At 35.8% G+C, this 25,971-nt stretch overlaps 1 protein-coding gene across 1 annotated transcript in view; it reads right to left on the reverse strand.

The window, feature by feature from the left end:
• Positions 1 to 725: 725 nt before the first annotated feature.
• The window catches only part of LOC139120212 (fibronectin type 3 and ankyrin repeat domains protein 1-like), a 41,582-nt gene continuing 16,336 nt past the window's right edge, over positions 726 to 25,971 (reverse strand). The window contains exons 3-7 of the mRNA XM_070684410.1: positions 11,969 to 12,093; positions 9,852 to 10,011; positions 6,822 to 7,053; positions 5,481 to 5,624; positions 726 to 4,589 (exon numbers count right to left, since the gene is read on the reverse strand). Coding sequence (XP_070540511.1) covers positions 4,398 to 4,589; positions 5,481 to 5,624; positions 6,822 to 7,053; positions 9,852 to 10,011; positions 11,969 to 12,093 — 853 coding nt within the window. The 3' untranslated portion in view covers positions 726 to 4,397. The remainder of the gene's footprint in view (positions 4,590 to 5,480; positions 5,625 to 6,821; positions 7,054 to 9,851; positions 10,012 to 11,968; positions 12,094 to 25,971) is intronic.

Here is a 25,971-nt window from a genome sequence, read left to right on the forward strand (position 1 = left end):
TTCACACTGTTGTTTGATTCTAAATGTATGAACGATGTGGGCTCATTACAATGCAAAATCAAGGAGTGCACTTGCTTATTCTGTTGGTATTGCTCAAATTAAATTGTCACTTAAATGACATTATGGTAGAAATCTAGAATTTTTTTGGCATATAAGACTATGGTTCTTTAATGACAATTTGGAAGGTTGGCACATCAATTCTATGAAGTCAGTCAGTGAACATAACAGACACATTTACATAAGCATTCATAGAGGTCACATGTAGTGTACATGAGAACTTGGTTCACAAAGCGCTCTCTCTCTCTCTCTCTCTCTCTCTCTCTCTCTCATATCAAGGCAGTATGCACTCTGAAAGTGAAAGACTTTAACTTTTGCTCAAACTTTCCTCAACGAAACTTTCAACTGTTCTCTTACCAAATCAAGTGTAAAAATCTTGGGTTACCAAGCAAAGTTGGATACTAGAGAAACAAATTACCCAAAATTTACAGATATTTGACAGTCAAAATTGCCACCATCCCTGTGTGTACTCTATTGGGCAAAATAAAATTTTTGAAAACTAAGACGGTGAAAATCTTTCTCAATCCGACAGCTTTAAAATGAATCCCCATGAGCAGTAGATCAGAAGAGAATTATAAAAATTTGAGAGTGCCAATATCTATACCCGAGGTGCATTCTACCTCAACAAAGACCTACCCAACAAACATAAGGACACAAGAAGACAGCAATGGAGAGAGCAATTCTAGTTTTACTAAAATATTCCATTCTTCAAGCGAACCAGAGATTCAGCATTAATCATTAAAATTTACAATATTAAATTCCTCCTGAAGTATCAATATTCTAATTACAGAAAGTGGAGAGCTATCAATAATTGAGCAAGTACTGTGCCACTATATATGTGTATGACGCTGTAAAAATAGATGCATAGATTGCATGGCTGATATTTTGGAATGCATAGTTTTTAGTATTTCCTAAAATAGCTACTAACTGTGAGCTATACAATGAAGTATTAAAATATAAGATTCTCATTTTTCTCTTAAATACCTGCAACTGTCCATCTGAACATTAATTCACATGACAGAAAATACAAGTAACAAAGTGGTTCATTGGATGGCCTGGTATGTTTACACTTCTTCACATTCCCTTACAATTCAATCAATTGCCTACGTTTTGGCTATCATGGTGTTGTCAATGACAGCGCCCCCAGGAGTTGGAGATTAGTATTGGTGGTGGCTGACGAATCAACAACTCCCTAGCCTTCATTCCCTCAGCCAAAGTATCCCTAGGCAAGTGTTCAATCTGATGATTTCATTTCTGCAGTTTGGAATATATGTATTACAATATATGCCTCATAAAGCAACATATACTAATTCATAACATATTTGGCATGGTGTTTCCATAAAGAAAAACATATAGCTAGATAAGCAGCAGATTTTTTCATTAAGGTGGATGGTTCTGCAAAGGTAAAAGGTAAAAAAATGTTCCTTTTCTCTGAAATTGCATACATTGTAGGTAGCAGTGAGTTCTAAAATGCTGTTACAAATTAGCTTCAGATGCATGATGGGAAAAAAACAGGTTGCTGATCAAGCAATTAAGAAGTATAATGGTATTGAAATCATACAAAGGAACAACTGCTAAATTAGCAATTTTTCACGGGTGCTTTTGTGATGAAAGAAGTGACCTTGTGATTTCATCATGGATGGTGACACCACTTTTTGAATAAATGTGTCAAAAATGGCTACGTCCCTCCATGTTATTCATTGAAGTTTCAAGAAAATGACAAAGGTAAAATAGCCTGTTCTAGCATTTCTACATGCAAGTCAATGGAAAATTTCTGATGTGCAGCTAGCTCGGAAGGTTATATCTGATTGGTCAATTGTCACTATTCACAGCAACTTAGGGAGTCCATTGTGAATAATTCAACAATAATGGTATGATCCAGCAAACCAATCTGATAACAGCTTCCGAGATGCTGCACATTAGCCCAAAAATCTTGGCTGATACTGTACTACCTATGGCTTGTCCACTACCTAAGCATAAAGTGGTTGAATTTAACTGGAACAGTTTTTAGCACACATCTCAACCACTAAATGACATTCTATTGACAAGTTTGCTACATAATCAACCGTAAAATAATCAAACTTGCTACTAATAATACAATTTTTTGAAGGAAAACGTTCATTATGATACATTTTACATAATATTATACAGGTGAAATTTCTTTTTGAGTATGTATATCTTAAAATATTGCTGTTTGTTTTGAAATTCTAGAATAGGAGGATGGCAAGGCTGTCTGAAACACTCAGTCCGGGACAATTCTTATGAGCAGCATAACTTTAAAGGTATACAGTCACCTGTAATCTAAATATGCCTATATATGGTCAAAGAGGCATTCCTTGGTATTCAAAATGCCCATGTGAGGGCGCTGTTTTTTAAAAGCGGCAACCCACTTAAAATCTGTGATTGGTATGATTTTCTCTTTCCATGGTAACTGTGGCAAAATTGGAATAGGTGACAGCATACCTTTATTGCTACAGCAAATAAAGGAAGCGTAACCTGGCACCATATCTGTATTGTAATTTCACCTTTTCACCACCATGGTTTGGCCCAAACCCATTGTTATAAATGGTGAGTGTGGACCTGTTTTACTGGGAATTGGGGGTGGACGGGTTAAATTAATATTTTACCACAGTTAGAAGAGCAAATTTTCATAGCTGCTCTTGAAGCTGCTATTCTTAAGAACAGAAGAACTGATCTGTTCCACATTTGTCTAAGAGGGCTTTGAAATTTGTCATTTGTCATTGTCAGTTATTTTGTCAATATTTGCCTTTCAAAACAGTAAAAAGCAGACTTAAAAAGCTGCAGGTGAAAAAAAAATACACTGTTGGTTTTTTATTTCCAGTTCTGAACTTCCTATTTTTTGACAACCTTCAGTTCTTCAATTGAGGGAACCTGTGCATTTCTTGCTTGTTAATCCTCTTTCTACTAGACTCCATTGACAAACCATAGAAATAAATACAACTTCAGAGAAAGGATTAACTTTCCCAACACCATCAAACAGACAAGTTTGTGGAGAACAGTACAAAGTTTGCTTCAAATCACAACATTCAAGCTGCCCGGTTTCTACCAAAGTTCCGAAGTTATTCAATTAAGGTTCCCTTTGGAATACCAAGGCAGTTCTTTGAGCAGACGGTATCAGTGATAGTGTAGTTCCCACATCATTTACAATTTATTCTCCAACCAATGTCAAAATTTATGCATATAGTCAGGGCGAATTTTGTTTTCTCTCAAATTATTTGCTGTATATTGATGTTATTCCTTCTATACACATACTGAGTTGTTCCTAGCATGACATCTCTTTCTCTCTACATTCTATCACAATATTTTAAAACATTATCTATAACAATGCTGAAATGTACACAACTCCATCCTTTGGTTACAAGCAATGTCAATATACATTTTTGTGATAATTTTTCAAGTACAATGTACCTTTAAACAATCTCATACTAAATACTTTGATCTAAAATTATAACAAGGGTAGTTGATTTTTCGGATAATTTTTTAGTTCAACAGCTTTTCTAAACTTGATGAAAGTAAGGACGGCAGATGGAAAAGGTAAATGATAACATAGAACTAGTCTGAGAAAAGTTTTAAGTACATCTTTGTGTCTTAAGTAGCTTTCAAAAGGAGTACATCTTATATATTCACCTTACAATAAATCTTGAACGATTCTGACCTGGAGATTTCATCTTGAAAAATCCAAACAATACTAAATTAAATTGTTCAATATAGTAGATTGGATAATATGGACACTTCTTAATCAAAATCTGTACCAAAAACCCTTCAAATGGTTTAAACCTCATATCTTTTTGTACAGGTAATCTTGTGACTGAAAAATACCGATAGACTCCATTGATATTGCATTTTCTGGCTAATCTTTTCCCAGGGAATATTTTAAGTTAAATTTTGATATTTCATCATAGAATCATGCCAGTTTATTTTTAAAGCTTATCATTTTGATACAGGCTTGATATTTTCAAAATACTGAAAATCCTTGTATGTGAAAAGAACCATGAACAAACACTTGGAAATCATTCTTTCAAAAACCCAACTTTGGGGGCAGTGATTGAAATATACATGTAGTATGAGAATGAATTTATACTTCTATAAAGTATAGAAAGTCTAAATTTTTCCAGCTTTTGATCAATATGCAACCTTATCAACCTCATCAGGAGCCTACTAACTTTACAGTAAGTACAAGAATTAGAATGCATTAGGTACCTGAATACACACTGCCCTCATGAGACGAGTTGCAGAAACATAGGTGTAAAGGTGTTATTTTTCTATATATATCTGATCTCCTGAGGGCGCTATGCAGTCCATACCAGAGGTCTTTGTTCTCATGAAGCTAGGCCTTTCTTCTTTTCCTTCTCCTTTGCTAAAAGATCTTCAAAGAATTTTGAAACCCTTCTCCTATCGAAGGAGCCAGCGAAATCAACAGCTGTCTTGCCAAATTCGTTCTTCACATGGATATCGGCACCCTTCTGGATCAATAGTTCAACTAAGGACAGGTGTCCGTTCAGGGCTGCGATCTGTAAGAAGGTGATTAAAAAAGTTTTGTGAGAACTTAATGGGTGCTTTTAGGGATTTTATAGCAGATCTTTGGACTTTTATGGCAAAGTTTACGACTTGTTACCTATCATTACAAATATTTTGTGTATACTGGAAGAACCCTTGCCTCCACAAATCAAAAGATATCCTTAGAAGTGGTAGATCAACGAACTTTTCTGTCATACACACTAGTCAGGATTTGAACCGAACACTTTCAAGACGTCATAGAAGACTTTTTCCACCAAACTTCAAAGAAGGAATATGAGACAAAAAAATTTGTTTCTTTATATCTCATGTACTAGGTCAAATCATAGGATTTATCAATCTTCCAGAAGTAAACACAGATTCTTTTTTTTCAAAAGTTATTCTACATCCCCCTTGTAGCTTTTAATTTCTGCCTCAAACTGGTCCGTTCTTACCAGGTTTTCTTGGCAAGACCCGGAGGTACTGTACAGTGAAACCAGGCTGGCCAGACAAGCTTACTGAGCTAGGCTACCCAAGAATCAGAGGTCACCAAGGAAATTTTGGAACTGCTATACTATTTCTTTTAAGGCTACAGGGGAAAAAATTTCAACTTAGATTCTAACAAAAATAGGACTGGGAACACTTCCTTTATGCCACAACCTGTGAAGTGAGTCTAACAAGGAATATCAAGTATTGCAAAAAATTTGAGAGTCCCAATTTATGCTCAAGGTATGCGCATACTCCTTTAATTGTGGAGAGTGGGACAAAAGGCAACATGGAGCTGTCTGTAGAGTACACTTCAGTTCTGTGCCATGCTAATACAAATGATTTACATACACTTGATATTCTTGGCACAGAAGACAAGACACTTGAGCAATCTAGAGATGCGATCTCTGATTCCCACTCACCATCAGCGGTGTTTTGCCGTCATTGTCCTTGGTGTTGACATTGGCGCCTGAACTGATCAGCACCCTGGCCACTTCTGTATTGCCACCGAGAGTGCAGGCTCTCATCAGCGGGGTCCACCCTGAATTCCTGTCCCGGATGTCCACCTAAGTTACATTTAAAGAACAGATAACAGAAACATAGTTAATATTCCACGAATTTGTTTCTTTTTGTATTTAAATTTTTAATGAATGAAACACTGTGTCAAGGTATGGATATTGTTAATCATTAGATAGATTCAACATTACTTCAGTTGAAACATTTAAAAGTGTTTACACTCTTGACTTTTTCTGTTTTGAAACTGACATTACATTCCTACTTCAAGGGCTTAACATAGTTAGACAGCCCAATACAGATTAAAGGAGATCCAGGTGTAAGTGCACTTGAGGTGTTAAAAAGTACTATACAGTAGTTGTCATGGCTATTTTGAAACCCTTGGTCAGGGGGTGTCACACATATTAATGAAAGAGATGTCACTGTTGGTCTATTTATTACGAACATGTCTGTAAAAACTTTTACAGACTTTTCGTTTTATTATTTTTTCACGTACATTATTCTTATATTTCTATGGCTGCCATTTCTATTGATAATTCACAACCACATGCACCGTTGGCAAAAAATTATCTAATCAACAATTCAATTTCACATTATAAATTTGTTTTAAACGTGATTTCGAAATTGCTTCCATTACACTGACACAACCTGACTACTCTATGACATGAGTAAGATTATTTCCAAAGGAATTGACTTCCATGATTTTACTGGTCAAATGAAGAAAGCCCCTCTGGAACAGTTTTTCAGATGCTGAAAATTGTACAATACTTCTCATGAGGACTCAATTCGAAGTTTCCACCATCTTTTTTGTGAAAATAGGAAATTTCAATTTTTCCCATCTAGCAAGCATAATGTTACTGGCCATTTTGAACTTTAAAGACTGCAAAAGTTAATTTTTTAGGTAACTTGTTTCTCAAATTAAAAACTCCCATTGTGACTGGAATTTTATTCTTGATTGTAAGATTAAGAAGTGTCCATCTGAGAAAACGCTCACAACTTTTCTTTTCGAGGCCATTCTAGAACTTTCTGAGAAGGCACATGAAAAAATCAACAAGTCTCAAAACTACTGGAGGAAGATAACCAGATGACAGGATAAACTAGGTACAAATTGTATGTTTTTTGTACACCTTCTCTGTCTTAATATCTTGCAATAACTTGAAATAATCTGCCATTTAAGGACTAGTGTTGGCGAGAATCATAAAAGTAACTCCCAAAAGAAAACTGAATTTCAATTTCAATGTGATTCTTACAGGACAGCCGTCTTCTATTATCCATCGCAGCAGCCTTGTGTTACCGCTGTCCACTGCCCAGTGCATAGGAGTGGAGCCCCCTTTATCACACACTTCCCAGGTGGCCCCTTCTGCTCTGAGAGTCTTGACAACTTCTAGCTGGCCGGCAAAACATGCCAGCATCAGGGCATTCTTTCCACTGTCATTCTGGAAGTTGACGTCAGCTCTGTGCTGAATGAGCACATCTACAATACTGATGGGAGATTACCAGAAGATTTAGAATGCTCTTCAGCAAAAGGTGGCTTATCTAATACAAAGACTGACTGTTCAGTATTCGGAAGCACTGGGCTATATGCATATCAGGAAACTTAAACAAGTAGCAGTTGGCCACAGATATGGCACAAAACACATTCAAGCAGCTGACATTGCAAAAATCCAATGTATCAATTTTATGCAAATTAATCATTAGTATGCATAAACTGTCACTAGAATTCATAAAACTGTGAAAATACGGTCTATTATTTAGGTTTAAATTTAACTCAAATGTTGTATTTTAAGTCCTTGTTATTGTTAAATTGCAAAACAGAATTTCACTGCCACTATTTTCATCTCCTTTCTTATTTCACCCTGTTCTCAAACTGCAGATTGAAGACAGACACTGTTTTCTTGTTCCTGGTTGTCCACAATTTCAGGAACATGGTAGTACTACGCAACTTGCGTGACAAAAATTCAGAATTTTGAAAAATGGGATTATTTTTGCACTCTCAAATCATGGTGAAAATTACCTATAATTCATGCATGAAATATACGGTAATTTGCTTGCGCGAATCTTTAGGTACACCAAGCGAAAACAATTTTCTAACATGTGCAAATTCATAAATGTCCCATCTTTTGCCTCTAACCTAGTTAGGTTGGGTATTCATCAAATTTACAGCGACCATGTAAAAATAGGCGACGGTTAATTTTATTTTCGTTGCCCGTAGGGGTTACTTAATGGCTACAGGGATAATGGATTTTTTCACAGGACTCCAATCTCATTTGAACGGTTAATAACCATGACTAAATATATTACATCAATTTTCACTTAATTTAGCCTGAAAATCACTGCGATAAATTGTCCATGCACACATTTGTCATCCCCTTTACACAAAACTTTTTTGTTGTTCCAATTGCAATATATCATGTGTTTGTAGACTTTACACACATACGTAATTTTTCTTTGAAATACCAAACTAAATTAATAGTTATTACTACGTTGTATTCCATTAGATGCGTTAGATATATTGAAATAACAGATAAGTACACACATATGATAGGAATTTATAAACCATATTAACTTACACAACAGAAACTGAAATGTTGTGAGTCCAATTTCTAGAATTTCCTCAAAGTTTATATATCCCCTTTGAGGTTTTATATTGACTTTCTGTTTTGCCACTTGAGCCCGTAAACTTACTTAAGGTGGTTGGAAAGGCTATTTTTGCACCAATTCTTTTCTCAGAGTTAATGTCAAGTTTCAAGTGTTAGAATCAAGATATTTAGTTCAAATTTTCAGGATAACTCCCTTAGTTAATACTTTCTCCAAAGAATATGAAAATTGTATATTTGCAGCCATGATTTTGAAATATGACACCAGTAAATATTAAAATTTAATTTTTCATATTTTTTTTACATATTTGAATTTAATAATAATTGGATAGTATTAATATTACCAAATTAGTTATAAATATGTTGACACCATTTATTGTAAGATTTGTACGGCAGGATTTGTAAACAAAATCTGTTTTTATGATTTACATGGGTTAACATATCAAAAAATTATTAAAAATTCTTTCAAATTTCAAAATGTGATTTTTCAAAAAGTGCTTCAAATACACAAAAATTGTGCCGTACAAATCTTATCTGTAACCTTGTTAATAGGCTGTAAAAATTCCATGTCCATATCTCATTTCAAAGGTTGGATTAAATTGGTATACAATTATGTAGGAAAACTGTTATTCTGTCAAAAATGTTGAAAACAAGCCATATTTGCACCCCTCTTTTGAAGTCACAGAGCAGAGTTTTTTGGTTAATCTCACTTTTGACACCTCTTTGACACTCAGAAAATCTAAAAATGCATTTACAATAGCAGTCACTCAATCTGAATGCCAGCACCGCCTTGTCAAACTTTCCTGAAAAACATCAAATAATTTTCAAACATTTTATTAAAAGCTAGGGGACCTCTACCATAGTTAATACACTAAGGACTCCCCAACTTCTTCTTATTTGGTCAGTTTTTCAGAAGTTTCAACAGGCTATAACTCTGCAATGCCTTTGTGCCAAATGTCTGGGTTTTTTTATTCCACAGAGAATGTTGACTACTTTTATATTTTAATAGTTTTATTGAAGTTTATAACTGACGCTCTAGCCTTTCCAACCACCTTAATAGATCCAAGTTTCAATATCTATACTTAAATTGATGTAGGCACTTTTCTAAAATACATTTCTTTGTGGTCCTTGAGCTTATCCTAGTGCATTCCCCATCAGAAAGTTATATGCACATTAACTTGCTGTAGCCTTATAGCCTGACTAATGGAGACTTTAAATGATTTTTTTCTCTGTACGATGTATCAAATACATTTTCATTACCTACGCTACGGGATATTTTGAAACACTAAGAGTTGAATTTTTCAACAATATCTGCAAATGTGAGTGATGTATACATGTAACACTAATGCTGCAATGACTCCATGTTGAGACTGAAATTAATGGAAGTTTTTCACTCGTAAAGTCTCGAACACCGTGCATGTAACTTTCACATAGCTGCATTATGGGTCGTGTTGTCAGGTCAAAACTGGGTTATTTCAATATGTTTTATGATGGCGCTAAAAGGACCAAGAGTTAATCCACAGGACAAAATTCCTATAAAAACTGTAACAAATCAGTCATTGGGCTTTTAATCCTTTCATCCCAATTTCCCACTCTAGAGGTCCATCTTTACCATAGAAAACAATGGAATTGGTTCAAACCACAGTGGTGAAAAAGGTTAAGGCAATAAGAAGTTTGACATACTTGATGTATCCCTTTTGAGCAGCACTCATCAGCGGACTGAGTCCATATTTGTCCGGGACATCCACTGGAACTTCACCACTTTCCAGAATCTGCTGTACTTTGTAAGTGTCTTCTTGATAGGCAAATGCTCTGTGAAGTTGTTCCCCTGTCAGTGGCTCTCCTAAAAATCAATGGAAAAAAATCAGCCATTAATATAAAATTGGAGACTGAGGTAGGGGTATAATCGAAACTACCAGTCATCCATTTTGATGTTGACTGCCTGGTATGCTGTTCTATAATACAATGATTTTTATATCCATCAAACCATTTTCAAATGGTATCCTTGAAGATACTTTTTAATTGTGGGGATTTTGAATGCAATGTCTTTGCTATGTGAATAGATGTTATACATTGTGAGTTCAGATCCAGTCGAGAATTTACTCAATTTTTTGAGGGTACCTAAAATGTCCATAATTATGGTGTCATTTTTGATAAAGGGAAAACAGCATTATTTGCCATGATGTCTAAGTCCCTTTCAAAATTCTGGTGCACCTGTGTAATGGTAAATCTTTACTCTGCTGGGTGATACCCATTTCATGAACTTTTTTCTCTGTGCTATTCTGAAATCGACAATGGAGCAATTTATGCAAATCAGATGCAGAACAGCTCAGAAACCTTGATAACTACTGTATAATATGTTTCATGCTGTGCTGTCTTGAGTGACAAGAACATGTTACGATTTTTCCTCAAGTCCACTTTTTGGGTAGAAAAACAATCTTTTTTGTTTTTTTATTTGGACATTTCTCTATCTTGTCATGTGTGAATACAAACCTACTGAAACACGAATGACAAACTTGCCACAGAATGACACATGACAATGACAACAAATTACTGAAACACAAACATCTCTGGTGAAAACTAAGGATTCAGATATCAAGGTGAATCAATGTATCTTCTTCATAGTTTGATGAATGTTTGAAAAGGTCATAGGTCAATTTGCTTTCAGTTAGTCCAAAACTGCCACGTTGGAGCCAAGAATGGGATTGCAGTTCAAAACGGAAGGCCTCTGGGAGTATGTTTTCAAAACTGTTTGAAGTATCATAAAGTCACGTTGACAAATACCAAGATGGACAGTACACAATGGCTATGGGTGATAAGTTTGGGGAACAACTGCCAAACTGTGAGTCTGAAAGTGAATTTGAAAAATTATACTCTCTCTGAGGTGTGAAGTCCAAAATGGCAAGTGTTGTTATTCAAGATAGATGGTGGTCATTCCAATTTGTACAGAAATTCTTATTTCAGTATCAAACTTGCAAAATTTAACTTTCGCCATATTCCAATGCTATGTAGTACATCTTCTTGCATCCATTTTTGAACTAAAGTACATGAAAATCAAACAAGGATCTTAAAATCCGGGTTCTGTAGGCATCGGAATCTCTGCCTAAGGGTAATAGTCACAGCTAGAAGACAACAAGGCATTGAGATAACCTCCCTGAGCGTTACTAAATTCATTGTAATATACGGTAATGGCTATTGTTCTGGCCAGCTGAAGCCAGACACTTGCAGTCACACAAGGGTCTGTATGTGTAAGGGCCTTGGGGCAGACCAATTATTCTTCTTCAAGCTTGTTAGCTTGTCACCCACGTGAAGAACAACAACATTTGACAGCCTCTGAAGATGGATCTCACCTCTGCCTCTCTGCACTCTGCTAATGGAGTTTTTCAAGACCCTATGTACACATTGGTCCTAAAACCACATGTAATTTGATGATCGTGGGTATTTCATCATTTTGAAATTGAAAAATGGGCTGGCTCTCAGATATAAATGTTCACAACCTGCCAGAACAAGTTTGAATGCTATTTCCACTTAACTTGCATGTACTTCAAAAGTAAAAGTTTTTACTCTTAAAAGTTATGGGCTGACTTTTGATACAAATGGGATGTAAAAAATTGACATCTTCAGTTTTCAAGTTGCAATTTTCCAAATCACAGACGAATCCAAGGGTGCAGTCAACTTATCCGTGTCTTCTTTTTTCCCTGTACGACCCGATATCCTTGATGAAAGCCTTGGGAAATACCAAAACTATAGCAGGAGCCATGGTGGAACCAACTCCTCAGATTTCTGCTGAGAATACTCACGTGTTGTCGACACTGTCACTACACGGCTCCACTCTCCGGGACCATAGTTGTTGGCAGCTCGTAGCCTGTACTTGTATTCTGTTCTCTGTTCTAATCCTTCAAATATGTGGCTTGTCGCATAGCCCCTGTGGAAAATCAAGAAAAGTTTCATAATACAACTTTTATCGATGATTGGCTAACTTTCGATAATTATTTACGTTTTCATTTGCAAATTGTGTTTGACATTCTGGTATTTTTCAGAATTTCAATTCTTCTACATGGCTGCAGAGAAACATCTTTTTCTTGTGACATCAAAGAGTATACAATGCAAGAGCTGAGGTACATGAATATTCCACATTGATTAAGAGTCATTAGCATAGAATTTTAATACTGAAACAATGCTCATCAATGTAATCTGCATATTTGAAAATCATTATACCTCGCATCTTGCACTAATAGTCAAAGAGTATCCGTAAATCTTGGTAAAAGACGTATCATTAGCATGAATAAAGTGTGTGAATCCTTCCAGAAGATTTATTGACCATATCCCATTAAAAGTACAATGAACACACTCCAAACGGTGCCACCGATATTTCATTTGACTGTGTGGCTTCTCGAAAGGTGGAACAACTTTTGTATTTTTTGTGTACATTACTTGGCAATAAATATTGAACAAATATTGCACTTTTTTGCTCCATTAAAGGTGCTTTACATGAACAGAACAGGTAGACTTCTCAATCATCTCAAAACAGTTTCATCACTGTGTAATGTTTCATCTACCACCTTGTTGTACCCTGCAATCCAGAAGTATATTACTACATGCGTAACACTTTTTACTTGTATCAAACTATCTTCAGAGGGTTGAGAAGATTTTGTACTTTGTGCATGGGAATCAGGAACTAAGGACAACTTATCGGAATTCTTTGTGGTCAGAAATCTATCCTATCCTAGATATTGGGTTGACAGAGATTTTTTCTTTACTGCAATTTCTACACCTTCAGTGTCATATATGTGTCACAGGTGGAAAAAAAATCGCACACACTTCGATGACAGAACACCACTTTGTGGGAGACCTCTTGGTCTTAGCTGCAGCTAGTAAGTTTACATAGCCTACAGACGTTGCTAGGAAACTCTAACAGCTATGCTAAGACGTGCACAATAGCTAAGAAAAGCTAGTAAAATAATCACCAATAGAAAAACAAACATGGCAATCAGCCGTGCTCAAAGGATGTGTCAACACTGTAACTTCTAACAGCGATGATACTGCCAGCTAATATGTACAACCCTGTACAACCCTTGCCAGAAGCCTGGAAGTGTGTTCAAGTCCTGGTTTGACCTACTTCACAAACATGGGTGATGGTAATGTCGGATGGGTTCAAGTGGTTGGATTGATCTGTGAGTGATCAGTGACAAGGAACAGATGTTTTCTTTCTAAACTTATAAACACTGTCACCACATGCGGTGTATGGGTAACAACTGTCATGTAAAGTAGTCCCATTCTGAAACCACAAAGTCTTATTTTTAGATGAATAAGACTTGTTATACTCTTAGTAAACTGCCTTGTTTCTGAGTTTGTCTGTTGCACTAAATCACACAATTAATAAAGTTCTGAATTTGTCATGATGTTTATATGCAGAGTAACCACAAAACAGACTGCAAGCTGTGACACAAATATTGCTTGGTTTTATCTATCGGTATTAACCTGTGCCGCTGTATTACATGTACTTTTCAGCTGGTAAGGCACCGGTCACACAATGACAACTGTTTCAAAGATGCAATAAAGCTCCTACTAGAGACAATCATAAAATTTCACAGACACCTTCAGCCAGTGTAATATGGTGACAGATTACTGTACATTGTATGACAAGATGGTGATACACTGACATATCATTTCAATTTATGGGATGCAGATTTGACCAAGTCATTTTGTGTTAATTTTGGGGAAAACAATGGGGAGGGAATTATTATCTGTGAAAGGGAACACACTATAATTTGATGGGGGAGGGGGTTTTTGTTACAAAATGTTCTTCAACAGTGGATTGCAATGTATGTGTCACACGTCAGACTTGAACAACAACTGATGTCTTTTGACATTTAAAACATCAAACATGGAGTAAGGGCAAGTATATGACCTCCCTCAATAAATTGCAGTTAATACCAAACACAGTGATAGTGTCAGCACTGGAGTGATGAGATAAAAGTTCAAGTACACTCAAAAAAGATATTGATCTTCTCGACGGAGTAGTTTTAACAAATCCTATCAATGACACGATATATCTTTCCCGTCACTTACAAAAACATAAGAGCAAGACATCAAATTTTCGATTTTCAAAGAACTAAGATAGTGAAAATTTTTTTTACAACTACAGCTTTAAAATGAGTCCCTACGAGCAGTTGACCAGGACAATATCAAAACAGCTTGAGAGTTTGAATATCTGTCCCAACGGTGCATTCTATACACGTCTCAAAATCTATTGTGTGTGTATTGTATATGACTTACTTTAATCATGGAGGTCTCTTCCTACCTCCATGCTTTAATCTATATTTCTATCACTGCATCAAATGACACTGGTTGACTTTGTACAAGAATAGACCAGAAGTGTTACAGGGGGCACATGTCAAGATACATACAATGTTTGAATTCGTACCTAACCGAATTAGATCAATCAGCTATCAAAATAGTTTTAGGATCAGATCTAAAACAGGCTAAAGTCATAACTACACATCACAGTGGAACATGATTTTTGTCTAACCCATACATGTACATGTGGTGAGCACATGAATTTGCATGAGTGATTTCATATAGAATATAGCATCACTTAACTGTGTACAGGATGTTTGGATAACGCTATGAATTACTTTTGGTTTCCACTTTGTGCTTATATGTGATTGGTTTCGTTAATATTGCTCCAGTTAAAACCCATATTGATGCCGATAACAGATAACGTCGGGTTGAACTCAGGTATACTGTACATATGATGGCCTGACTACCAAACCCTGACGATGGAACTCTCTAAGCTACTTGACACCGAAAATGCCCTGAGATACTGTTGATGTAAAAATCATTTTTATTTTGTGCCATCTGCTCACTGTACCTTGAACTGCACTTCAAACCTACGAAAAAATTTGTCAATTCCAAGTATCTAAGGAGGAACAATCAAAGTCTAAACATAAGACAGATAAACACACCCAATCTTGATATTTGTTATGACTCACATATGACGATATGCCCCTTCTTTGAGAAGTGTGTTGCATACTTGACAGGTAATCTTTGAATCTTTTAATAAACAACCATATATACAATAGCAGAATTAAAAGTTGAAAAATGTTTTCATTTTTCTGGGTATGAGGCAGCCAAATGTTTTGTCACATTTGTATCAATAATGATGAAATCTATTTCACAATGGGAATTTTCTGAAAAGAAATCTCTGGACAGGAAATGAGTTACATGTACAACATTGATTAAACTTATTATGTATGTTTAAACTAGATGTAGAAAACATTATACACATGGTGTGTTGTTGCCTTTCTTCAAATTGGCTTTTCTGTTGTCAGACTATTCACCAAATTCCAAACTTTACATGATAATCTGTTCCAACATCAGAGCATTCCATCAAATTTCAGAATTATTCGACCATACAAACTGAATGACTGGGACTGTCTTAATGCTACAATTGGTAGGCAGTGGAAGGTTACTGTAAGTACATGGCTTGTATGCTTATGCATCAAAATACTTAATATTCACCCAAACACCTGGCGGCCCAGTTGAATCCTCTTGAAGTTTATCCTGCTCACCCCTATTCCCTGTGAACAGGTGCACACTCACCATTGTTAACAATTAGTTTGGACCAAACCATGGTCGTGATAGGGTTAAAATTATGGCATCTTAAACAGTTACAAGTGGTTAAGTTTTTTCATGTTTGGTCTTTAATTAATGGTCTCAGTCCCTCTAATTGTGAAATTAAAGTAAATTTAACAATTCCAATGTTCTTCATGGCTGTGTCTCGATGGAAGACATAAAGGCAATGAAATTTTACCCTGGGAAATTCTTTTAGGCCACTAATCTGTAAAGTACTTCAAGAAGGCAGGAAATCCCTTGGAACACTTAGTGGATAGAAAGCCTAATTCTTTTATCCAAAACAGCATGCATAATCTGCTTGAGAACACTTTGAAGAAATGTAAAACCACAGACCCTAGAAAAAAAGGTCTAGGGTCCATGGTAAAACCTACGACTTGCCCATTATTTTTATGTTGAAGTTGCACACAGAAAAAATGCATTACACTTTAATGGCACTTGACTAAATGCAACTTTGCAGACAACACTGCAGACTAGATCCCATGTCCAAACTCAAGAGAGCTTCTTTAAATATCGGCTGCAAGTCGGAGTAACTAAGGGTTTCAACGACTGAGGAATGTAATGTTAGCTGGACTAACACTACCAAAATAGTTTTACTGATATTCATGAGCTGTTTTAGTCATGGCTACAGTGTCTGGCTCTGAGTGTGAGTTTGTCAAATTTTGTGAAGCCTGCATACCTCTTGGTCCACAGAAGTTGAACCCAAATTCTGGGAAGCACTATTTGCAAATTCTTCTGCAATAATGCCCATTCTCTGAGATAGATTGTTTTAAGTGCTATTCAGAGAGATATAATTTCACCAGGTATGACATCACAACCCTTTTTTTCTGGTTTTCACAATACAGTATTTTCAAATTGAAGAATGTGCTAAACTAACTTCAATTTACATTCAACATCAACAGATTGTGTCAATATACAATACTAACTTGGAATTTTTCATATTCAGAGTCATCCTGTACAGTATGCCCAATTCAACATATGGGAGCAATTGAATGTGATTGAAATAAACGTTTTGTTCCGGCGAGTTACAATTCATCTTTCACTAGATACGGATGTAGAATGGTCGCAAACGTAATAACATAAATAGTATTACAAGTGTCACATTTACTTTGAAATCAATCTCTATTCATCAGAATTGCGTTCAACAGGTGTTTCTCATATGTGTGGGTGATCTGCGTACCTTGAAATGGTCCAGATAAGGAACCCTTGTAAATACATCACTCAACACACGCGTGACTGAAAGCATCACACAGAAAAGGAACCAAAGAGACGAAAAATTCCATCAGAGTACGCTGATTCAGCAGTGACACGATACTAGCACTGATAGCTGAACACACGTCATGTCTGCCTTGGTATGTGTTACCACACCAACCTCCACAGATCAAGTATTTGTGTGACAGTAACTGGTGGTTTAAGTATCTGGGACGTTTGATTGTGAATGAGGATTTTACCATTAATGTAATTAGCAAGATCAGTAGATTACAAGGAACCAGGCAAAGTTCAGTCTTCTTTCTCCCAAGGGGTTGCAGCTCACCTTAAAGATGGACTTCAAGTTGGAAGTGAGGCTCCTGTAAACTCAATGAATTATTTCTTACATAGATACAGCAGATACAGAGTATACCTACAAATTACAATGTTACACTCATCCACATGCTGTCTCCACTGCAACTATCAGATGCTTCTAGATGTCAATGATTTCAAATTCTTATAAACCTGAATTTTAATAGTTTTGGAGCACTCTTTTTCCTAGGAACCAGTTTAGTTACAGAATTTTGTCTTTTGACAGAACAGCAGAATGTTACCTGGTTTTCAAAGTGAAATTGTTCGTATCGCCTTACTTCGGTAGTAACATTGCATGAGATAACCGAATTACAGTTTAAAATACTGTTCAACCATGCGTTGAAATTTTTAATATGCCACGGACCACCCGGATGGCATTTGTGTGAGTGCTGATGATAGAGGCAAGTTTTGAAATAAACACATCTCAGATGAAATGACGGTTCAATTTTCATGTCTTCAGGTGATCACATCAAATCTTAAGATCGTTTTATCATCATATACAATATCTACACTATCGCATTGCATTCTTCCATGCAACACTGAACAGCCACACACAATTTCAGCTTGTTCATAAAGTGTTGATTTACATGGAAAATTTTAGAAGCACACCCCATAGGGACATACAATTTTTGTGCGGCTCACATGCTGAGAGTTGATGACAGACCACTAAAGCGATGAAATGCTTCAACCCATCTCAGAAGTAAGAGGGGGCACAGCGGAACGTGCTGTTGCCATGGCGATATCCTGTTGATGTGTGCTTCACTTCAGGAGGTTCACCTGACCTGACTCAGAGATGGACCGACACACATCCATCGACATCTCTTGTTGCCATGGAAACAAAACGCATCAATCTCCGAAGCACATCACGTCATGTAACAGGAATCAAATACATCCCAGGTTACTTCCCACAAATTCAAAAATAAAATTGCTTATTAAATATCCGATTACTTTAATATCACTGTCTCCGGTGGTAGCGTTCCATTTGAGAATAAATTGGATCACTTTGGATATATAAATTGTGCAATACAAGAGTTCTAATGAAGCGTGGTGAAATTTCTTGTACTATAATGCGTCTATTGGATCTTGTTGACAGACACATCACAGACCAAAGCACAAACACCAAACATACATGTATACCAGATCAGACTCTGGGATGTATTTTTAGCTGACTGAAATTTATGATTTTGATATCTTCTTGTCCATAGAGTTAATCCACAAGAATATCATCACTGTAATAAAAACGCTCTCCGTAATCCATTAGGATATGATTGCCATAATAAAACTGCTCTGGGCAGTTGTGTCCCAGTTATGACAACGTTATTCAGACCTTGAGGGGGATTAACACAGCAATGTGCCGTGTTGCTGAACCATACCAAGAGGTGGACAAAACATTATTCAGAATCCAAGTATTCGGCAGAGCTGGATATGTGTTTACATGCATAGGCCAGCCTTTGTATTTGTGATGTGCATGTACAATGATTTCTTTCCATTGACAAACTGCTTTTTCACATGCAAACAGAAACTCTATAAAAGCATCACAAAGAATTTTAATACCGGCATGATATACATGTAATGGTCAAGGGTATATCTGAACTGATTATATGTATATATACATGTATATATACACACCTATACATCCTTACACGTACCTTAGTTCAGACACAAAAATACTTGATACTAGCAGTAGACAAAGACTTGATGCACACATGAATGTACACGGTTGTAGTACATTACACATGGGTACATGTACATATCATGAAGTACATCCTTTCACATTACTGGCTTTAAACATATCTTTTGTTATAAAGTGCCACTGTTTTCTCGTTCCAAAGTATTTTTTTTCTAAATTTGGTGTGAAAATAAAAATTTCAGTCAATCCCAGCGAGGGAACATCAAATGACTTTCAACAATGGTATACATCAACTTTATCTCCTGAAAGAGTCCAATATATGAAATTACAGATACTGGATACATTTGTTTCACTGTCCTGAAGTAACAACAGGCCCTTTTATCTAAGTTGGGTTACATTCATTCCACGGTATAAATTACTAAGTGTGAATACTGTATATTTATTGTCATTTTCTCTGAACCACCCTAAGTACACAGGGTATCCATTTCTCATAATTATTTTAGAGAACTCGTAAAACTGTCCGCTGGCGCTGAAGAGAGACGACATGTTTTGTCGCTTAAAAATACCTGAACGGACAATTCCGCCATTGTACCGTAAACAGGGCAGAACGGTGAGAAATTTCATGCAGTCGTTGCTTGCTGTGGGCTCACTGCTGATATAAAAGTGGCTCTTTCTCTCGGTTGATTGCTCCACCCCCACCTGGTCTGTGTTGAGGAAAATGAAAACCAAGCTACATCATCATTAATTATTAATGCCCTGAATGGCATAGACACCTGCTGTAGGGTAATTTGTTGCCATGGTACCAGCACAACATAACATATCAACATGAATCCTTTCCTTTCTGTAAAGTCCTAATTTCTAGTCAGACTGTGAAACAACAAACTGAGTGCTGGTGCTGAGCGACGCGTTTGTCATCCGCTTTACTTTCTCTGTTTGTTATGACTTGCTGTAAATGGGTGTTGCATAAATCTTTTGCCATCCGAAAAACTTTTCTTTTTTTTATTCTTTGTTTCAAAAGTAAATCATTTCAGTACACAGAGGAAGGAAAGAAAGATTTATCTGTAAAATTGTAAATGTGAGCTTGCATGTCAAAAGTTTTACTGAAAAGAGATATGAAAATTGAAATGCTAGAGTATTACATGTATACATGTATGTATGCCTATCAATGCTCTCTGGACATTGGTTAAAGGTTTTGAACACCGCTGTGTGTACTGTATGGGAATGTTCTACAAACTCTGCCCTACAGCTGCAGCATCTATCACACCTGTGTCTGAAAACACCAGTGGGGGAAAAAGTATCTTCCACTGTGAAAGAAAACACCCTCAGAAAATTTACTGTACATTAGTGGAAGAAAGCAGAGGAAAAGACCTGAGTTATACGTCCACGCTGTGAAAAACAGTAATTGCATCAGACGCTCTATCATGCACGTACTGTACATGGTGTGTTCCCTCTTACGATACAATGATAGGGAATTAAGTTATTGTGTAGGTATGAATGCATGATTTTATACATCTGAGGCCTGAGGTTTTGTAAAGTAATCGTGTTTATACAGGAATTCCTGTTTTGATACAAAACTAATTACTTTGCCTCCCTGTTGGGGGGGGGGGGTCGTGTATTTCATTTTTATTTCACATTTTTATTCATGCTTGCTAATAATACAAGGACAGTTTATCGAAGGTCATGGCATTTTCTTTAATCAGTAAGGGGGAAGAATAATTCCCGAAATACTACCGACACTGAAATGCTGTTCATTAATTTACACTCAACCAACAACAGGAGCTTCAAATATCTCTTAGCTAAGGTTTAAATGGAAGATGCTGTCTTTAATACTTTGCAAATAAATTAACACCAACACAGCTATCTCTGATATACAATCTCATGTACATTTTTCAGAATCTAATAAACTAGACCATCCATCCGTCACATCCTTGAGGGAAATCGACATGTAAATGCATGTTGTCATTGTTTCACTGCACAAAGGTTATTCTACATACCTGAAAGGCCAAACATTGCAGCAAAATGAAGTTTTTAATTCCACAGGGACACATCTAAATGAGATTGCTCCCTGTGTTTTGAAAGTCATTACCAGGCAAAATGTCATTGGTGCGTTATAATATTTCACGGTGAAAGACATAGAAATATGCAGATATTTGTCTGAACTGGGCAGTTGAGTTGACATAGGATCTTTACTTTTGGCTTGGTAATAATGTCATTTGTTTTTACTGACATACCATAACCAGCATCATCATGAACAAGACAAATTGTTTCGGCAAATATCATCTTTCTAATTTAATTACTCTTTTCCGAACAAGAATGGTTCTGTTGTTCTCCTCCGATAACTCCACTGAATCATAAAAACCAATTGGTCGAGCCAACATTTTAATGTGCATGATGGTTGTTATTCTTCTGCTCCAATGCTGGCAACATTATCAAAGAAAAGACTGTGTAGTTAATTGAATGCTTTGAAAACCAAGTTGTGAGATGGACTCCCATACTGTATGCAAAGAAACTGGGCAGTCAATGGAATATTACAAAGTCCTACATACAAATGTGATGACTGGCTGTAGAGAAACGCAGCTAACCAAAAGCTCATACATGTACTTCTAATGTAGTACTTTATATATCAGCTTTATATACTAGTATATATATATATATATATATATATATATATATATATATATATATATATATATATATATATATATATATATATATATATATATATATATATATATATATATATATATATATATATATATTATATATATATGTGTGTGTGTGTGTGTGTGTGTGTGAGTGGTTCAATATTTTTCTTGTAACCTAGATAATAATTTGATGGACTGTGGTGTACCTCATAAATTCAGGAAATTTTCAACAGTGACCTTCATGCTTGAGATGATCTTAACATCGGCCATTTCATAATAACTTCAACCAATTTTACCTGACAATGGTGACAAATTGCTTGTTCAGTTGGGGGAAATTACATGTTTGCAATGGAGAACGCATTCAATGAATCTTTTTCATGTACTTCTGATGTTTACACACAGTGCAAATGCCCTTTTTCGTCTGTTGCAAGACAAATGCTTCCCGGAACAAAAGTCTGTTTACTGATGACGGTGACGCACATTCAGTTTTATTTTTCTTCAAAGGTTTGAGTTCTCTCCATAGTTCATTATTTTTCCACAGCTGAACAGACAGTTTAATGTAGTTGTTGTGCTTTGTCTTCTGAGTAACACGAGACTTTGCACAATCTTTTGCAGGTTTTTTTTTTCTTCACTGAAATGAGCTGCCATGAGATGCACGTCAACTTACTTGGTTACCACTAATCAAGTAGCACTATAGACGGCGGAAACAAGTACTGCCTGTATAGAAGCTCTCTGACACCCACACAAAAACCAAACAAATCTGCAAAAGTTTACCTAATAACAGTTTTTTCATTCCGCATTGCAAAAGGAGACGTGAAATTTAGCATCTACCTGTTAAGGAAAACTTCATTTAACATTCTGAATCATGTCATAAAACTACATATAAAACAGGTGAGTGTAGGTCTTTGATAAATGGTAATTTGGTAAAAAAACCCACACTTGATTAATGAGGACTTGTTCTGTCATCTCTCGTGCCCACATGTACATAATGATGTCCATTACAGTCTAGCAGTGGTGGTAGCAACGGGAGAGATTGAAACTTGCACTGGAGTCTGCTAAGAAGCTTTCAGTACAGTTTAATTAGTTTACCTATCACTGTATTTATAACCCACCTGTTCAATTTGGAATGTAACAAGGGTGGATGTCTTAAGGTAGTATGTGCCTCAAAAGTGAAAGTCTTAAAACTTTTGTTCAAACTTTCCCAAATGAAGCTTTCAACCATTCTCTTCACAAATCATAGATAAATATCTAGGGTCACTGCACAAAGTTTGGCACTAGAGAAACAAAATACCTAACATTTACCAATATTTCATTTTGAAATTCAAAATGGCCGTCATCTTTGTGTTAATTCTACGGGGAAAAATAAAATTTTTGATTTTCAAAAAAACTAAGATATTGAACATTTTCCTTACTCCAAAAGCTTCAAAATGAGCACCCAGAAGTGGTAGATCAGATGTGAATTGTAAAAATTTGAGAGTCCAAATATCTGTCCCCAAGGCAGGTTCTACTTTTAAGTTACTGTGCTAATACTGACATCATTGTATTCCTACCAGTATGGATGCACATATATACAGTTGCCAAATGATTTTTCTTAACCCTTTGAGTGCTGTATTTTTTCCCATCAAAATTTTAGTGCAACATTTTACCAATTTTTATGAACTTTCTGTAATTTTTCTGATAATTTTAAACCAAATGAACACATTTTTCATTAGCCACAGTTTTTTATCGCAATTTTGGCAAAAATTGACAGAGGTATATTTTAAAAGGACAACAAAAATTGACTTTTGCACTCAAAGGGTTAAACTTGCAGTAGCAACTTCAAGGCCACCCAATAAACATTAAGTTCACAGGGGAGCGATAAAGGTGGATGTGAGTTTGAAATGACAAAGCAGATTAACTCAAGAAGGACTTTCCATTTGGTAGTTGAAGCCACTGAACAATAGACAATCACCTTGACTTTTTGTCGACACAGAGGTCAGATTGTCATGTCAAGTGCGCCATAAAACACCCAAGTTTCTACTCGGTGATAAGTGTCAATCCTTTGTTCTCTCACGTTCTCTTCACATTAGGTCTAATTTCGTCTCGGTAACTATGGTAACTACGCAGGCTGGTACACTAATAAGTCGACAAGAGGGTTATAGGCCATTCCAATTGGGCAACTGTTGCTTGGATGCAGTATTAAGACTGTCAAAATCAGTGACCCCTTGTGCCCGAGCAAATGAAAAAAGTACCTGTTTGTGCGATGTCTGATGAGCACAGCGAAACAATAGACTATACAGACACCAGGCACACCTGTATAATGACAAATGGTTAGTCCGTGGGCTAGAGGGGGTCTACGTGCACCACCCCCCACAGGATAACAAACCTGTATTTTTCAGAACCCTTGGGATCCCTAGAATACGAAATGGAATTTTAACAGGAAAAATATAGGGACGCAATAGCTGTTATGGTCATGTTTTGAAGGGTACCGCAAAATCATGATTTTCCAAGCCAAATGCATTTTCGTCAAATCTGTCTTCTTGTAAGTCATGTGCTGAGCTCATTTTTTAACATAACCTCACTTGTTTGGTATCATTATAAAGGGAATTTATTCCTCTTTAAGATGACATATTGCATTATGCAATATCTTCTACAGTTTTTGTCAAATATAACCAAAACTTACCCCTTACCCCAAAATTTAACATTGCAAATTACAGTAAAACTCAAATTCTACCAATTTTTTAGCTGGGCATAATAAAATATGCATTGCTTTGTCTGAAATCTTTTTTATTTGATACAGGGACATGTCAGAAATATGAAATAGACTTTTAACAGAAAAAATATTGGGAATCTACAGCTGTAACAGTCATATTTTGAAGGGTACCGCAAAATAACAGTGTTGCAGATTTGCATGCATTTTTGTTAAAACTGTCTTCCTATAAGTTATCTGCTGAGCTTGTTTTTTGGATATAACCTGGCTTGTTAGGTATCATTAGAAAGATAATTTACTAATCTTTGAAATGATATATTGTAACATGCAATATCGTGTGTAGTTTTCATGATATGTAACCAAAACTTACCCCATACCCCAAAGTTTACATTGAAAATTTCAGTCATAGCTAAAACCAAATTATACCATTTTTTTAGCTTGACACAAAAAATCTGGCCGTTTTTGCTATGAAATCTATTTTATTTGGTACAGAGACATATCATGAATATGAAATAGACTTTTAACAGAAAACATATTGGGAATCTACAGCTGTAACAGTCATATTTTGAAGGGTACCGCAAAGTAACAGTGTTGCAGATTTGCATGCATTTTTGTTTAATTTGTCTTCCTATAAGTTATCTGCTGAGCTAGTTTTTGAATATAACCTGGCTTGTTAGGTATCATTAGAAAGATAATTTACTAATGTTTAGAATGACATATTGTAACATGCAATATCGTGTGTAGTTTTCATGATATGTAACCAAAACTTACCCCATACCCCAAAGTTTACATTGAAAATTTCAGTCATAGCTAAAACCAAATTCTACCATTTTTTTAGCTTGACACAAAAAATCTGGCCGTTTTTGCTATGAAATCTGTTTTATTTGGTACAGGAACATGTCAGAAATATGAAATAGACTTTTAACAGAAAAAATATTGGGAATCTACAGCTGTAACAGTCATTTTTGAAGGGTACCGCAAAATAACAGTGTTGCTGATTTGCATGCATTTTTGTTAAAACTGTCTTCTTATAAGTTATCTGCTGAGCTTGTTTTCTGATATAACCTGGCTTGTTAGGTATCATTAGAAAGATAATTTACTAATGTTTAGAATGACATATTGTAACATGCAATATCGTGTGTAGTTTTCATGATATGTAACCAAAACTTACCCCATACCCCAAAGTTTACATTGAAAATTTCAGTCATAGCTAAAACCAAATTCTACCATTTTTTTAGCTTGACACAAAAAATCTGGCCGTTTTTGCTATGAAATCTGTTTTATTTGGTACAGGAACATGTCAGAAATATGAAATAGACTTTTAACAGAAAAAATATTGGGAATCTACAGCTGTAACAGTCATTTTTGAAGGGTACCGCAAAATAACAGTGTTGCTGATTTGCATGCATTTTTGTTAAAACTGTCTTCTTATAAGTTATTTGCTGAGCTTGTTTTCTGATATAACCTGGCTTGTTAGGTATCATTAGAAAGATAATTTACTAATCTTTGAAATGATATATTGTAACATGCAATATCGTGTGTAGTTTTCATGATATGTAACCAAAACTTACCCCATACCCCAAAGTTTACATTGAAAATTTCAGTCATAGCTAAAACCAAATTCTACCATTTTTTTAGCTTGAC

The sequence above is a fragment of the Ptychodera flava genome, chromosome 20 (genome assembly GCF_041260155.1).
Source record: "Ptychodera flava strain L36383 chromosome 20, AS_Pfla_20210202, whole genome shotgun sequence".
Taxonomy (NCBI): domain Eukaryota; kingdom Metazoa; phylum Hemichordata; class Enteropneusta; family Ptychoderidae; genus Ptychodera; species Ptychodera flava.